Source organism: Aquila chrysaetos, chromosome 7 (genome assembly GCF_900496995.4).
Source record: "Aquila chrysaetos chrysaetos chromosome 7, bAquChr1.4, whole genome shotgun sequence".
Classification (NCBI taxonomy): Eukaryota; Metazoa; Chordata; class Aves; order Accipitriformes; family Accipitridae; genus Aquila; species Aquila chrysaetos.
Genome location: NC_044010.1, coordinates 39,186,546 through 39,204,155, shown reverse-complemented (window position 1 = coordinate 39,204,155; position 17,610 = coordinate 39,186,546). Strand labels below are relative to the sequence as shown.

Sequence of the window (17,610 nt, the reverse complement as noted above, 5' to 3'; positions counted from 1 at the left end):
GTTATGTGCCTGACCTTCTCCAGCTGAGAGACCTCTTGTTCCTTACGCAAACACCTTTGGTGCTGGGGACGAGGGTTGCTGCCCAGTTGGGGAATTCATGTCTTCTTTTGATGCCACTGGCTTCTGTCACCAGACTTAGTGCTGGAATAAAGTGTTTGGGGAAAAAGCATCAAAGGATATCTTTCTTATAGGTTAAGTTATTTTCTGTTTTTTAAAATGTAGCAGTTTGCTGGGGTAGTTTTCTTTCTATGTCCAATAGACCCCACTTGAAAAAGGGCATAAATGACTCCTGGCAGTTAAGAGGGAGCTCTGCCAGCTCTGAAAACACACTTAAAAATGACTGGGAAGGGGTAGTTTGAGTGCGTTGTTAGGTTTGGAAATGCATTTGCTTCCTGCAAAAACTGCTCCAGATGTTACGCTTTTCGTTGCTCACGTGTGCTGTTTTTTTCCTCACCCTCATAGATCAAGGATACTTTCCTTAGGACATACACTGAAGCAATCCAGAATTACAACAAGAACGATGAGCGGAGCCATGCAGTGGATAACGTACAGGAAAGTGTAAGTCTAAAATTGGATATTAAAAATTAATAAATAAAGAGAGACAAAGCGTACATTCAGATTTGATCACAGAACATGAAGAGTGGATGGTTCAATCTGCAAGCTGTATATTGCAAGCAAAATTAGAGGCTGGCAAAACTGATCTAAAGAAAAAGTATTTCAACTGGTATGCTCGTGCAAGATGCCTAAGTTTTAATGAACAAGCTATGTAATAAAGACAGGGCCTGTCGCACTTGCTTGCTGTTGGACCCAGATCTTGAGTTAGGTTTAGGGGCCAGTTTTATCCCTTAAGAACATACCTTGTTCTTAAGGGAATCTGTCAAGGGGACTATGAAATGTAAATTTCAGCTGGATGAGACAGGATTTTATAGTCTAGCATCCTGTATCACTGAAAAACTGCATCACTTCTCTTCACAAGTACAATGACAGGCTGGCCAAGGACACCTAGTGAGTTAAGGGGAGAAACGGAGTGTATTTTCTCCAGAGGAAAAGGGGGTGGAGAAATGTGCTGCTGAGGTCGGCAATGAAAGCTGTTCTCTGGCCATGCTGGAAGGATGGATTAGGTGCTTGGTGGAAGAGCCTTTCTGACCCACGCGATGCAGTAGCAGGGCAATGGGAGGTTGCCTTGCCTTCCAGCAGGGCACAGGGCACGAGCAAATGCTACAGCATGGCCAAACTAGTTGGAGATGCCAACCAAAAGGGACCAAGTCCACCAACTACAACACAGAGCGATAAAATTCACATTTAAATTCCTGCTGGAAACTGTACCATAGCAAGCAGCTATCCCTTCAGCTCACAATACATTCTATGAGCCAACTTGCTTTTCATATGATTGTAACTTGCTGAACAGCTGAAATTTTAGTGTAATTGTACTGATGACTTCTAGATCTTCATTAGAAATTGCCACTACTATATTGGACCCCTCAGTGTGTTTGAAACTGTGCCTCTAACCTGTCTTCTCTGGGTTAGCAGATTACTGCACTGCTCTAAACTGAGTGTATTCTGCCATCAGATTGTCTGTTTGCCTAATGTTAACCTGTGTTTTGAACTTCTGGTCCTTGGAGTTGGCTAAACTAAACAGTTTTGAGTAATTGTTCAGTGTTTCTGTCGTAGCGAAATGTTCATTTCATTTGTAGCTCTGTTTTTACGGGAACTGCATTTACAAGCCCTTTTCATGCAGAGAATTTAGCACATACTCCATATCTTTGAGTGAATGTCTTATTAGCATCTAGAGCAGAACATTCTTTCCAACTTAGGGTTTTTCAGCTGATTTCATAGACACTCTCTATGAACATATGGTCTCCTATTCATGGCTCAGTGAATTTTCCTAGAAATTATTTTGGTGAGTTAGAGAGGCTTGCTTCACCTTAGCAATTTGTACTAGTTTGACCCCGTATGTGTTTGGCAGCATGGCTCCCAGAGATTTCTGGAGCTGCTGGACACAAATCCCCTTGTTTTTCTTGGAAAAAAAAAACCTCTCCCTGCGAAGTGATCTGGCGCATGATGGCAAAGGACATACCAGAGGATTTGAAGGGACGTGGTGGCCCTTCAACAGCCAGCATTGCGTGTCTGGACTGAAGCATAGCCCCTCAAAGTCTGCTGTAATGCTGGCCAGTATGGCCATCTGTAATACAGCAAAGCAATTTGGGAACACCACAGGTTCCTGACTCAGAGATGAGAAGGATGTAATTCTGTGTAATGCTTTGGGCTTTTTAAGGCCATTTTTTTTGACTGCATTGTGAGGCTCTGTCTTGAATTTCCAAGATCATCTTTAATCGAATAACTAAATAAGCAAAGGAAAAAAAACGAATGAAAAATCCCAAAAGACCTTCAACTAAAAAAGATGGCCTTACGGCTGGACCTTTGTCAAATGTTGCAAATAATAGCTCTGCTCGTAAAATATCTTTTTTTTAGTAGGTCATCTGCTCCCACCTTCTGTAAATGACATTCCGGATACTTTTGTAATAAATGGGGTGGGGGATGGTATCTACTTTTCAAAACTGGGGACAACCTGTCTTTATTTTGATTACGAGCTTACTAAGTGGGCAGTGATGATTCTGTACTAGTTTTAATTCTGGTTGGTTTGTTTGTTTTAAATCTGCCTCTTATTCCTCATAGCTGAGCTGCTGCGGCATTCAGAGCTACACCAACTGGAGCACCAGCCCTTACTTCTTCAAACACGGCATCCCTACAAGCTGTTGCATGAACTCCAGTGACTGTAATACTCAGGATCTGCGTAACATGACCGTGGCTGCCACCAAAGTAAACCAGAAGGTACCAGTAACGTTGTACCGGAGGCAGTTGTTATGAAACCATCCAGTACGCCAGTGGAGCGTACGGCTGCTTACAGTTGCATTTTGTTTCAAATGGTTGGTTGATAGCGTGTGTATTGGGCTGGAGTGATGGTAAGGATGGGCTTTGCCCCCCCCCTTGCTTTCAAATTCTTCAAGCTGGCTGTTCTCAAATGACCAGGTGCAGCGACGTTTCTGATGAGGAGGGGATTTGTTCCCCTTCCTCCCAGCAGAGGCTGAGGTATGGCGCTGCACATCGAGGCAGTGCTGGCCAGGCGCAGGACCACGAGTGGCACGTGCGCTCGACTGCCCTTGAGGGTTAGGTCGGTCAGCACTTCTCTGTTTTTCTGCTCACTCCTGCTGAATGGTGTGGGGTTTTGTTGAGGACAAGGACATAGCTAGGAGGAGGGAAGGACAGGTTTTACTCTTGCTTATGTTCAAACAGTAATTTCAGCGCTGGAGCCTGTCATCCTGAACAGAGACAACATGGGTAATTGACAACAAGCGTTGTGGCTGGCTGGTACATTTACAGTGACTCTTAAAATCTTTGGACATGTGCTGCTGCAAGCATAGCACAGCCAAAGTGACCCCTCCCCTGGGGTCACCTGAAGGAGCAGGTTGGGAAAACAGAACAGGGTTGGGAAAGCAGGTTGGGAAAACAGGAAGAAAAGGAATAACTGGAGAACAAAAATACAGAAAACACAAAGAAAGGGAGGAATAAAGAGAAAATAATGCAGCATATATAACAGACACTGCACTGCAGAAATACAGCTCAAGCTATTGCTTTAAGTGCTAGTGCATCATCAATGGCCAAATCACCATGCTAAGTTGCAGCATAGCTTAGTCAGACTTAAGGATTGTTTTCTTTTCTGTTTTTGTTTTCAGAGTTGACTTTAAAAAAATAAATAAAAGTCCTGAGTAGATAACAGGGGAAATATGGAAATGCCTCTCTGTGTACTGTTTCTGTCTTTTTCACCTCAGTCACCTGTGAATCAGGAGGTTGGAGTGGTGGCTAAGCACAGCCTGAAACATCTTTCTTTGAAAACCAGTCAAGTGGACAACATTTTCTAGCATGTATTAAAAAAAAAAAACAACTAGAGGATTATTTTCCACTAAGCCTTTCTTTTCTGTAATAGTTTAATGAGAGCCACTTGTTGCAGACATATGTGGAACATTAGTGACGTCCATCTGTTAAGAAACTCACAGTTGCCACCACCAAAGTAATCTTGCTGGGTTGCGTGAGTGTAAAGGGTGAGCCACTCCATTCAGCTGCACTTCATGGACTTGTAGTAACTTTCCATTTTTGTAGAAGTGGAAAGAAGGTGAGAGGCAGGACAGGGTGGATCTAGGGATGTGCGGTACGGCCAGCATCGGCTGCAGGCAGAGTGCCTCCTGGGCAGCCCATCCTGAGCCCCTGCTTCTGCCCACTTTCCCAGCAGGAAAACTCCCTGGTGTCACTGGTACTCTACCAGCAGGTCTCACCTTTTCAGTTTGGGATGGCCGCGCACTCTGAACCTTTCCTGGCTGCGTAACTGAGCAGGTGCCATTTGCATCCCCAGCACCGCTCTGGTGTTTCCCCAAAATGCCAGGATTGCTCTGCGTGCTCTGCATGCATGCACAGAGAAATCCCTGTCCACTTGTGAGTTCTTCTTTGCAAAGGATGCCTGCTAAATTGTAGGAAGCGGCTGAGGGATGAATGAGCTTGTGCTAGTCCAGGGCTAGTAACTCACTTCCAGCCACGCTTGCTCCTAAGCATCTCTCCTGTCAAATGCACGAGTCACCTGACAGAAAAGGACTGCTGATTCTTCAGGAAGCATTTGACTTAATTACATGATTTAATTACCTAGGGGAAGTTTGGATGTCCTGCGACATTGTGTCCCATTTTCTAAGATAGCCGCTTGTAATCAAAGGTTGTAAAGATTTCTGTTCAGCAGTTGCGAGTTCTCGGAATTGTCCCAAATGTTTGAGGAAGGTGGGATGGTTCTGAAAGGGGCATGGGAATAAAAAGCAAGCAGGAGGAAATGTTGTGTGGCCCTATGCTTTCACTTCAGATAGGAAGCAAACGTCATTGCCTCTCACCCAAGCGCCTTACTCGTCTTGGAAATAAATAGGCACTTTGCTCTCTGTGTTGGAGAAAAAGGAGAATACGTATTGTCTGTGTTGTGGAAGACCCTTGTTACCATTCCTGTGGATAAGTATATTTGGAATACATCTTGTTGGTGGATCTTGCAAAACTCTCAGTAAGACAAGTTCTCTATGAGCTAATCACATTACTAGCAGTTTATGAGGACTAATGATGAATTATCCAAAGAGGATTAAACTGATGATCTAATTGCAGGACTAAAAGACAACATTCCTGGATTTTCTTTGCCAATTTTGCCACTAACTTGCTTAGTGACCTTGGGTAAATCATTCAGTCTGTCTGTTTCTTCATCTCTAACTAACACCTAACTTTGAGAGCTGTCATTAGGATTAGCTACTTAATGTTCATATAGTGCTTTTAATCTTCAGAGTTCATTACCAACAAACCTCAAGAACTTCTCTCTAAAATCTTAATAAAGGAACAGATGCATGGAGTCAAGAATGATCGGATGCTTGCTAAATTGTCACTTCTGTCCTCTGAATCAGCACCCAGATGTGCACACACAGTGCTTCACATACTTCTGTAATGTGTATGCAACTCTTGGGTGCCTCCTGCACTCTCACGCCGTGCACAGTAAGGACTGAGCAATTAAGCCGTATTTATGCAATGTACTTCAGGAAACAGATTATTGTGATTTGGGAAAACAAAGTCTTCAAATGAGGAGAGCGATCACAACTCTCTCACTTGCATGTTTTTTTAACGAGATCTTCTGTCTCCCTCAAATTACCATTGCTGTTAGATGTTGCATCTCTTGAAGGCTGTTGAGCAGAACAGATTTCAGAAGAGCTGGGAGAACATTAAGCCATGTAAGACAGCATGAAAGCACTGCTTGAGAAATCTAACCTAATTTCATAACATGTAAGACACACACAACTATACTTGCTTGATGTGTTAAATAAGCAAACGTAAATCTAACATACTGTACACTGTTGTAAGACATAATTAAGGATTAATATGTACACTTAAACATTTCAGAAATGAATTACTGCTGTGTTGGTTCTCAGCTACTAGTAGGTTTACCACTTCATTACTCTCAGGATTAAATAAAATGTCTTCTGATATTATAAAAGAGGTTAAAGAAATTATGCAATTTAGTTCATGAATGGCCTGTCTTTAACAAAGGACGTTGTGCTTTCCTTCTAGCTGTTATTTTTTACAAGCATCTAATCCTCTGAGTTCCTACAGTGTTTGCAGAAGTGAGGGGTGTGTGGATGGAGGGGAAATGTGGAACACTTCTCTCTTACAGGACGCAAGCCCAAACTGGGAAGTGGAACTCACTGTTATTTCTGTTTTTTCCAACTTCTGATAAAGTGGATAAAGTTATAACATTAAATAAAATGCCTTGGGACTGGCCTTAGGCTGAGAGTGGTGCTGGTCATTTGAGGAAGTGTGGCAGAAGGGCTTGAGAGGTGGCTTTGGATTGTATGGACAGATGGGTTAGTAATGAAAGAAAAAGTAGATGTCATCTTTCTTTTTTTTTTTTTGCCCCAAGTTTTGCGTCACTTGTGTAGATTCATTTAGGCACCACAAACTAGGAAAGCTAATTTCAAATGCTTTATCTGAGGGGTAGAGTAGGTGAGGGGAGAAACTTGGTGAAAATTATCATACTGAGGGGGGCATCTCAAAACAGCCTATCCAAGAGAAGGACAGAAATGCACTGTATGAAGTATGAATCTTCTGGCCCTGGTGTGGGCTGTGAATTGAGGCACGAGGAAGCAAGTCAGCTGATGGAGTCAGGGTCTGAGCTAGAGAGAGAAAGTTGTGTTTGGGGAGCAGGACAGGGAATTTATGTCCAAAAGCAACCAACCAAGAAACTTCATACAAAACCCTTGATAACTTTGTTATATGGCTTAAAGTTATATATTACTCAGTACCTTGCCTGGTGTCCTTTGACAGGCAAAGGTGAGCCAAATGCCTCACTGGATGCCTGAAGCATGCTTGTATTAAATATGTGGAGTGTTAGGAGATAAGCATCATTTATTCATTTTTGAAACCTGTATTGTATTATAACATTACCTTATATTGTTACTGGTTTCGTTTCAGGTCAAAGCTATATTAATGTTTTTTAAAACAATGCAAACTGACTTTCTTTAATAAGACCTATAAAAATGAGTGCAACATCACATTTAGCTTTTAAAAGTACTGAAATACATTTGTTTCTAAAAAGAACTGGTTTTACCACCACTTTCTGTCATTTACTCACACTTGCTATTAAATAAAAAGGTGACATTGTTGGAAATTACAGCAAAAATATTGTCTAGCCCAAGTCCATTTTAAATGAGAAATTTGTTTGTATGCATTTGTGGTGGGGAAGGCTGATACAAGGAGTGATTATGTTTGTTTTCCAGGGCTGTTATGACTTGGTGACCAGTTTTATGGAGACAAATATGGGAATCATAGCTGGAGTGGCTTTTGGGATTGCGTTCTCACAGGTAAGTGCATAAACACCTCCCTCGCCCCCCTTTTTTCCCCCTCTTTCTTTTTCTTTCCTTGGACTTCAAGGAAGGAAGGATTATGGAAAGGGACTGAACTCAGCATGCTCATTAGTCCTGAGGTCATCTGTTCATTGATTTTCTTTTTTTCAACTTAAATGAAGTTTCTCCTTGGGAATATCAGTTACGGTTGAGCTAATGACTAGCTCAAGGAAAACAACTTGTCCCTCCACTGGGTCAAATAGAGGTTAACCCAATAAAACATTGGCTTAAATGGAGCATAAACAGCTAAGAAGACAAATAGCTTATCCATTGTTTGGATAGGCTTCTATCTTCTAAGTACTCTTATTTTTTCTTAAAGGAGTCTAGAATTCAAATAAAAGCGTACCTTCAGGCCTCCCCATCCTGGACCTGGAGCCTGGAGGGGGCACCTGGTTTTGGTGACCGATTTTTTTTTTTTTTTTTTTTTTCCCTTTTAGCACTGAACACTGAGCAGAGATCTGCCAAACCCATATTATTAAACCAACTCCTTGCCTGCACCAAAAGGAGTTTGGCATGGGAGGGACAAGAGGAGAGCTAAGAAGGTGTTTGCTGCTCCCTGATATTGACACTGCCTTTACCTGGACAAGAATTGGGGAAACTAAAGGTCTGGTCAGAATTTTCTGATCAATAAGGGGCAGGAAAACACCTGCATCTATCAACAAGATGCTCCTTTGTACTAGTCACCTTGTGTGCGATGGCAAGGACTCTCCTGGAAACAGGCGAAAATGAGAAAGAGGGAAACAAGGGCAATGCAAAAGTGCTTGCAGAATGGTTCAGCAAAATGCACAGTGACGTGCATGATGCCTGAACGGTTTCTACCTGAGAGGCAATCCGCCTTCTCTTTGCGGAGAGTACATAGTACAACTGCAAATGTCGTATTCAAAAACTATCATGCAACATTCATTTGCTTCATTCACACAATATTAAAAATCTGGGTCCTGAGGCAACACTGAAAATATGAATATATCTGTTGAATGACTTATGTTTATCCAGTGGTTGGAAAAAATGAGGCGCTAGGAAAAATCATTTGACTTCTTCTTAAAACTCATGAATTCAGTTAGCAAGCTGTAGGTTTACACTGTGCTGCACTGGAAACAAGAGATTTGCCAGTGCTGTTGCCGGTGATGGCCAAGTGAATTAATGGGAGGGCTGTGGTTGCCCTCTTCCCCTGCTGCCCCACGTGGTCAGCCTGTGCTTGGCTGCAAGGTGTTTTAGTTATATCTCTCTGAGGTTTCATTTGCTCAGCAGTTACAATGACCTCTAGGTTCTTCAGAATAACTGTCCCTAAGCCGTGTGGAAAATGGCCACCACGTCCTCTCGGTCAACATATGTACAACCTGAGGGAGCCCTAAAACTGTCTGGGCTCAGACCAGCTGACTGTCCTGCCTTGGGCGTATCTGGAATCCTGATGCCTTGTAGCCTACGTGTTAGATGTGAGAAGCCCGTGATTTGGGCTATCAGCCTGTTTCATGTGGGCGTAAACGTTGGCTCATCATACCGGCAGCCACCCAGGGCATGTGCGTGGGTGTCAGGTCTTTGGGATCCAGAAGCGGTGAAACCACCAGTCTGGAGCTGTTGGTGCATGGAGCACGGGAGTTTGGGGTTGGTTTTTTTTAATAGGCTATTCTAGTTGTTGTTGAATGGTCACGGTTGTCTTGATACTCTTCTCCAACCTTGATTATGACTTGATTACTGCTATAGGACTCTGAGCTCTTATTTCAGTTTGGTTTCTAGACAGCCAGAAGGCTATAAAGCATCTTTTAAAATGCCTCATGTAAAACTGTCCAAAAGAAAAATGGGATGCGTAGAATTTTACAATTCATACGTTGCTGGGGAAAGTGCCTCAGTCAGGACCAATGCTACCTGAAAGCCTTTAATCGATGTATCATAGGTACGATAGGCAAAGCATCATCTTATCTTGCCTGAAAGTTGTTTGCAGCTGGGAGGGAGACTGTAGGAAGAGTGCAGCTGGAATTGTTATTATTTTGGCACGTGTCTGGGTGTTTACTGTAGGTCATCGGTTGTTTGTGAGCTCCGTAGAGGAAGGCGGGCGGGCAGTGCGGGCAGAATGTGGCCCCTGCAACGGGAGCCCTTTGGCGCAAGGCAAGACCAGCGTGACAGGCTGCGGGCAGCACGGGGAGGAAGGCACTTTGCTGCTGCGCCTCCGAGTGAAAACCAAAGTATGTTTGGATGTGGCGTTGGCAGCTCACGCTGCCTGATGTGTGTCCCGCTGCCAGCTGGGGATGTCGCTCCCCTGCGTAAGCGCAAGGCTCTGGCACTCCGAGTTGATATCCAGCTGCTTGGGGTGTTTGCGAATGTGTAAAAAGGAGAAGAGAGGGGATGCAGGGGAGAGAAATGCATCTCTCCTGGGGTGTGAAGAGTAGAAGGCGGCCAGTTAAAATTTACTGCCTAATCTGTTTTGCTGGACCCAATTAGGGATGGTGTTTACAAATTGATTTCAGGTTAACCGTGGCTGGCAGTAATGCCAGGCAGTGCTCCAGCTGAAGGCGAGGTTTTGCTATTCCTACTGAGAATAGGTTTAATCGAAATAAAAGACAAATTAGATCATGTTGCTCTTCTACAGTAAAGCATGCTCAAGGGCCCTTCCTTCACATGATTTGTTAGCTGTTGACTAGCATGGGGAATGTGCTGATTCCCAGAAATAGGGAAAGTTGATGTAACGGCATTGCACATCTTATAGGCCTGGCACAGACCTCCCAGTCAGAGTCAGAGTTTTAAAAAAACTGCTGTGTTGCTGACATTGTCTGCACTGCTCCTCGGGTTTGAAACAATAACAATAAAATACAATCTGATTGTTTTTGGACTCGGATGCCAATGCTGACTTCCAGCTGGAATAATTTCAGTTTAGCAGGTGCTCTTCAGAGCAGCAAAATGATCTCTGTGTTGTGCCCAACAGAGAATAAAATTATGCAAGCAGCATAGACGATGAAGAGTTTCGCCTAGATAAAACTACAGTGCAGGCGTTGGCTTAAGAGATGCAAAAGACAGAGTCTAGAGGGGTTTATAGATTGTGGTTGCAGTAGAGTCCCTGAGTAGGGGAGTCTCAGTGCAGTGTTAAGGCCAAATTATTCCCTTTGTACTGAAGGACTGGAAGTCAGGTGCTTTTCACGTGCTCAAAACCAGTTGTTGAGCACGCACGGTTCCCATCATTTGAAGATATGTCCTCAGGCAGCTACAGTCCCTCTCTACAGTGCAACATCCACCTGCCCTCTTTACTGTCACCGTTAATGTGAGTAGCTCTGCCTGACTGTGGGTGCAGTTCTGGTGCAGACAGACATCATCCACCTTGTCTGCTGCAACTCCTGTCTGAGTATAGGGAGGCTGAGACTTGGCCCTAGCACAGCATTACACCTCTGTCACCCCTTGCACCAGGATGAGGGAGTGGGATCCGTATCGGGATCCAATATGTGACTTGAAATCTGATATAAGATCGGGCTGCTTCTAAAGACTAATCAGTGTGAATTCAGCATGGAGATAGGACCTGTGCCAGAGGCATGCCACGGCACAGGAGGCTGACTCAGGTAGGCGACGTGTGACATAGAAAATTCTCCATCTTCTAAAATAGAGCCAGGGAACCTGGATGCTTGGAGATTTGCATTTTGAGAACATGGCAAGGTAAATCATTGAGCTAAACAATTATTTCTGACGGATAAAAAACCCTGTTTTAGCTTACCTGATCTACTGACAAATTCCAAGTTAGTTCAGCACATTTCTACTTATAGAAAATCTCTCAAAGAGTGAGAAATGGTGAAGATACCAAGACCCAAAATAAAATGGAAATTCAAATTGCACTTCAGTTTCTCTTCAATATAATAAGATGTAATAAATACGTCATGCAGGACAGCTTCCAGTCAGTGTTAGCTCCTGCAAAATAACTATATTAAAAAGCCAGTTATCATGCATATGATAGGAGATAAGATTGCTAGGAAGTTGCTGTGGATGGATTTCAATGGTCAGAACTGAGATATGCCTGAGATCACTCCTAGAAACCATGGAGAGATAAAGAACTCATGCACTGCATTGTGCTTTCTGGAATGAGCTTTGGCCAACAGGATGGTAGTATAGGAGATATGCCTGAGGGATGTGGGTTTCCCAGTGCTCTAAACCAAAGTATTTGTCAGCATTTTCGAGTTTCCTGTGGCAAGACCGGAGGTGCCGAGGCAAACTCTCAATTTTCTATATAATAGTTCAGAAGACCAAGATAATCTTAGAAAAAAGGGAAGAAAGGGAAAAAGTGAGAGAGAACACAAATGCGGAACCAAGTCTGGCATCTTAGCACTTAAAAAACTGGGACTGTAGACTAAAAAAAATGAATAAGTGGATAAAAGTTGAGATGGGACATTTGAGAGACAATGGGAACGAAGGGAAATGAATGCAACTTCTAGCAGCTGATTTCTTTGCCAGAATCCTTTTATGCTGATTCCTCTGGTTTTTCAAAGGAGCTGCGGGGACTTGCAGCACAACAGGATAAGGGGCTTCCTCCCGTCTGAAGAGCAGAGATTGCATGTGATCAAGGAAATGCAGAAAGCAAGGGTGGGTGGAGAGTGCTCATTGGTGGTTCGCAGGCTGGGAGCCTCTAACCTGATGTAAATGCAGAGGACCGTAGTTATGACTGTAATGAAAGAGCACCGTGAGGAAAATTCAGCAACTTAATACAGTATCGCCTCTTCTTGGCTACAGGAGGGACAGTGCTCTTGCGGTTAAATGTGGAAGTCTACACACGTTGGAAAATAGATGTTTTTATATGTGTTCAAAGTACTTCTAAGATATTTATCATAGCTCTGCTATGTCCTGGTAGTAGCTAGAAATGCTGTGTAAAATGTGTATGCAATGGCTCGATATGCATGCCATTGTTTTTGAAATATAGAAGCTTAATATTATGGTACTATAACCACTTAAATGCATAAACCAGCATATGGACAGAGCGAAGAATTAGTAAGTGGGCCAAAGATCAGAAGATACATTCATGTGTAACTTGCCATTCGTCTTACGAGTGACTTGAGTAAATCAAAACATTGTCACATGCCTGCAAATGCTACAAAGCTTAGGCTGATTATTAGAGTTGCAGCCTGTGTAAAACAGAAGAATCCCTAATTAAAGGTAGCTGGGGAGGTCTGCTACAGCTGAAGGGGGAAAGAAAAGCCCGTGGCTTCCTCTTTGTATGGGCTGCAGCATCTTTCCCCTTGTAAACCTGATATGAGCAGCAGATTGTGGTCGGGAACAACAATGGCCGTAATCTGGGTGCTTGTGATGGGAAATAATAGGTACCTCGTGGCACAGGTACTTAAAAAAACTTTAAAAAAAAGTAAACTTGAATGTACATATGCTGTTGGCTGTGGTAGGATGAGGGAGGAACTGATTTGGGTCTGGGCTGGAATTTGCTTAGTGAAAATAAATAGGATTAAATATGCTGTGAAGTTCTTCTTAATTCAGTAAGGCAGAGAAGTAACTTGTGAGACCAGCCAAGGAAGGTGAGAAAAGACTTAAAATTACCACAAACACAGAAAAGTGATAGCGAAGCGGGTGGGACAGGGCCACACAGAGGCACTTGCTCTGTTCTGCCTGTCAAAGCACGGAGAAATACATACCATTCTCCAAAATGGAAATCTCATTCTCCAAAACAGAAGTGAGCTAAAGAAACATCGCACAAGTCAGCAGTGGGATTGTCAAAGCCTCTCCAGTAAGCCTGCAGAATGTGGTGGGTTTTCAGCAACACTTTCCAAACTGCCAAATTGGTAAAATCATCCTCCCAGTGACTGGAGCATTTAAGCGTGGAAATCCAAAGCCCAGTGCAGGCATCCTCATCTTTGCTGATCCGTGGACTCCTGGGCAAGTGCATGAGCACTCCAACTACCAAATAAGTTTCCTGCCTGAACACGCGTCTAGAGAAGTTTAGTAGAAAAGGCAACAAGATGGTGAAAATGTCTTCTTGGTATCAAGTGAGGAGGGTTTTCTGCACCCACATCTCTTTTGACAACTGAAAATACAGCCCCTGCACCCTAGTAGCTTAAGTTTTTACTGGAGGTTGGTCAGGAGGTGAACACAGGGTCAGATGGTCATCTGTGCCCCACGTCCAGTTATAACCAAGGCAGTGTCCTCCTCGGTATTTGGTGCCAAAATCGGGGGGTGTTGGGGAGAACATTGGGAGTTCAGCCTGCTTTTAAAGGTGACCCTGTGCCCTTTTGAGATGCCCAGAACAGTTCTGGTGGACACTGAAACAGGAGAGGAAGCAAATTTCTGGGAAGTGAAGCGTGGCCTGACCAGGAATGTGACATCTCAGAGGCAAGAAAACAATTTATCCGGATTTGAGGTACCCTGGCTTGGTGTTGCTCTGGGCTGATGCCAGCCCAGATCAAGCAGTTGGCTGGTATAGAAGACGTGTATTTTGATGATGATCACGTTAACAGGGAGCACTGACAGTCCGGGGGAAAGGACACGCAATCCCAAGCGTGAAATAGGAGCCAGTTTGGACGAGCAGCCAGCCAGGCGTTACCTACGCGCGCTCTGCGGGGTCTGGGGGAGCTCCGCTGCTGCCGAAAGGTCGTGATCCCCTTCTCAAGCACCGCTCCCTCGCGATGCTCTGCCCGCAGCAGGAGGAGACGGGCAGACGCGGTGCCCCACGGGCACGGGCGAGCCGGCTGGAGCGGCCGTGACAGCCCGTGCGTGGAGCCGGGTCCAGGGAAGGCTGGTCCGTCTGGAGAGACGGCCCTCTGGCCTCAGCCCTGTAGCCGGGGACGAGCTGTAACAATCTGGATATGCTCGTGAGTTAATTAATTGACCAATCCAAATGAGAAAAGCGAGGCTGAATTATTTATAGTATATTAACGCTGTTGGCATATGCGGGAAACGCTAACAAACTGCAATAGGCAAAACGCTGAAATGACTGAGTGCTTATTGACGAGTGGAAGCCAGGGATCTGTTTTCAATAATCTGAGTGACAGCCAAGGGAATAGCGAAAGACTTTTTTTTTATTTATTTCCAGATTTATAACGCTCATTTCTCTGGTGCTGCATTATTTGTAAAGAAAGCGTAACCACCCTGGGGCATTAGGAAGCTTTTCCCCAGCACGCTGTTAAACAAAGTTTAGGGGCCCGCCAGCTCGCGGTGGCGGTGGCTGGTGCCGGGGGACCCAGGTGGAGCTTGCGAGTGAAACGCAGCCGGTACCCGGCCGTTTACCCATCCGCGTCTGATTTGGCCAGGCAATGACAACGGGATTGGAAAGTAGCAAAAAGGCATGCTGCCTGTCAAATAAACACTCTCTGGTAACGATCAAGAGGAAGATCCGACAAAGAAAGACGGGAGATTTCAGTGCTGTTTTTCTGGTTAGAGCGGTCCTTAAAATAAGGCATAAATTCTGTAGCGCATAATAACTCCAGAACATGAAATCTTTGCTCACCGTGGCTTCTCCTTTGCTCTGCATTCATTTAACTTAAGTCCTTCTGTTCTACTTCTATTCTTGTCCGGAACAGTTGATCGGGATGCTGCTGGCATGCTGTCTGTCGCGGTTTATTACTGCTAACCAGTACGAGATGGTGTAACAAGGTGAGCTTTCCCCGCTTTCCATGCGGTATTTTATATACACCTCGGTATATTGCCATGGCTGTGCTGCTTCTGCTGTAGATAGCAGGCAAGTTTGCCCAGCATGTTCATTGAGAATTAAGTCTTCCCACAGGATTCTTTGCTTTGGGATTTTCATCCCAATATTCTGTCTGGTGGGAAAAAAAGGGGGAAATGTACTGTTGAATGTTTTGTCATTTCAGTATTCTTCTTGAAAAGAGAGGGCAAAATACCTGCCATGAACGCTGTTAGCACCCAAAGCAACCCACCACTTTGGTTTTTTTCTCCCCCCCTGCTCCCTAGTCTTTCAGAAGCGCGAAGTCCAGAGCCTGTCCGAAGATCAGGAGCTGCAGAATTGGAGAAAGACTGAAACGAATGTTACAGCACCCACTGTCTTTCGCACGCACGCACGCACGCCCACACCCTCACAAGCAAGCACGTGCGCGCGCGCACTCGCCCCCCACCTCCCGAACTCTGTCCCACGCGTAGTGTACCATTCTGTGAAGTACCGCGGTGCCACCGAGAGCAGCTGAGCCCCCTCGGCCTCCGGACCCAGACCCCATCCCCGCGGCTCGGCGTAGGATGGCACTGTATGTATGTTCTTGGTCACACAGTAGTTGCATCGTAAGTTAACAAAGGTAATTCATTAACAGCATTGATCGGGCTGTGCATGTAGTGACTGGAGGGCATAATTAGCCTTTCACCATGGTTAATAAGTGTTGCACACGTTCATATAAAAACGGTATATGAAATATATATTCTTTTGGGTTTATCTTATTTTCCTGTTTTGTTTATTGCTTTACTAAGGTTTTCATCCTTTCCCCCTGCCCTGCGCCTGCCCCCCTTCCCCAGAAACAAAGGAATCAGTAACATAACATAAAGATACTTGAAAATGATGTTAAAATGTTGTGCTTGAAGGGAACCGTTATTCCTGATGTTCTTCTACATCTTTGATTCTTACTCAGTGTTGTATGCCTAGTGCGTATCCCGGTAGGCTTTGTCTAGTGCATTTTGCCTCTGAACCTGATCCTGTGTAATACTGTTATTAAGCTGTGTTGTTGCTTACTGTGAAGGCAGGAATTTTGCTTCCTTTATTTTTATTAGGTAGTTATGAACTAATTGAACTGTGCTGTACTGCGGCCTTCATACTTTTTTCCTGTTCCTTCTTTTTCTTTCTTTTTGCATTGAGGTTGCAGCCACCAAATACATTGTTGAATCAAATTGAAATAAAAACACACACACACACAAAAAAAAAAATCACAAAAAAAACAGGCATATGAAATATTTTTGGGGGAAAGCAAAAGTTTAAAACCTTTTTAAAAAAATAGGACTTTTTTAATAATGCCTCTGTCTAGCATGCCAACGAGAATGCATTGATATTGTGAGTATTTGTGATATACGTATTAATAAATGGAACCATTACAGATTTCTAGCCGCTTCCTTTTCGTTCTTTAGTCGTAACAAAACTCTTTCGAGGGGCGAAGTGAACAGGAAGCACAAGTGCACAGCTTGGAGTGGCGTGTCTTTATGCGTATTTTAACGACTAACTCGTTGGTGACAGAAAAATGTTACTACCCTGCGAAAAAAAGAGGAAGGGCTGGAATTGTTTCAAAACTCCTAGAAAAACCTTCCACAGATGGTTTCACCACGTGACAAATACATACCCTCTGCTTTGCAGTTTTTCTTCTTGTGACCGAAGTGTTGTTGTTATCCCGTCCTTAGTGCTGTGCGAGATTTTGGCATTAAGCATTTCTCTCTAATTTTGGTGAGGGTGGGGAGAAGAGGGACTTCTTCTGAGGGGGGTGGGTAATAGCCATCGTTGCTGCTTTCGTGGAAAGGCAGGCACTTATCTCTTTCTCATTTGAATCCGTGAAGCGTTGAAGATCTGACGGAAAGCCCATGAAAGTTTAAACCTGGAAGTTTTGGACCGAGCCCTTTACTTTGGCAACGTGGACAGAGAAGACGACTCGAGGAGGGAAGCCCTGTAGCCGTCCGGCTGCGGAGGAGCTGCGCGGCGCCTGTGTCCGCACAGCCCGTACGGCTGCCGGCGTCCCAGCCCCTCCTCCGTCCGTCTGTCCATCCGTCAGTGCCACCCACCCGGTTACTGCGACCCTCCTGCCCTGCGTGGTGCCTCCAGCATCATCTCCCCACGAACCTTTGAGCGGTGCTGGCGCGGTCGGTGCGCTCTCACCCACGACTATAAACGGGCTTGCAGCCGCGCAGGCAAAAACCCGTCGGCATATGCCGAGGCGGCACGTCTTAAAAACCCCGGTGGCATCTTTGGCTTTATTTGGAGAGCACTTGCAGAGCAGGGAAGAGAAATAGAGGTTTTTAAATAAGAGAAGAAGCTGGTCCACAAATTTAAATCTGCCCTCAAAGCATCTGCCGTGAGGGAGTGGGCCATCTTTAAACGTGGAGAACGCCCGTACAGGTTCTGTATAAATGCTGGGCACTTTTGGGGGGACAAAGCCACTCGGCGCGGGTCGCAGCACTCACATTTGCAGTCCCTTCTGAGAGCTTAAAAACAGTCGCAGCCGCTTGCTCGGTTGCTGGGGCTACGCGATGC

The 17,610-nt window shown here is 44.6% G+C and overlaps 1 protein-coding gene across 1 annotated transcript in view; it reads left to right on the top strand.

Moving 5' to 3' along the window:
- The window catches only part of TSPAN7 (tetraspanin 7), a 98,688-nt gene extending 82,218 nt beyond the window's left edge, over window positions 1-16,470 (top strand). The window contains exons 4-8 of the mRNA XM_030019913.2: window positions 463-558; window positions 2,677-2,832; window positions 7,341-7,424; window positions 14,957-15,029; window positions 15,348-16,470. Of these exons, the coding sequence (XP_029875773.1) occupies window positions 463-558; window positions 2,677-2,832; window positions 7,341-7,424; window positions 14,957-15,025 (405 nt within the window). The 3' untranslated portion in view covers window positions 15,026-15,029; window positions 15,348-16,470. The remainder of the gene's footprint in view (window positions 1-462; window positions 559-2,676; window positions 2,833-7,340; window positions 7,425-14,956; window positions 15,030-15,347) is intronic.
- Window positions 16,471-17,610: the final 1,140 nt, after the last annotated feature.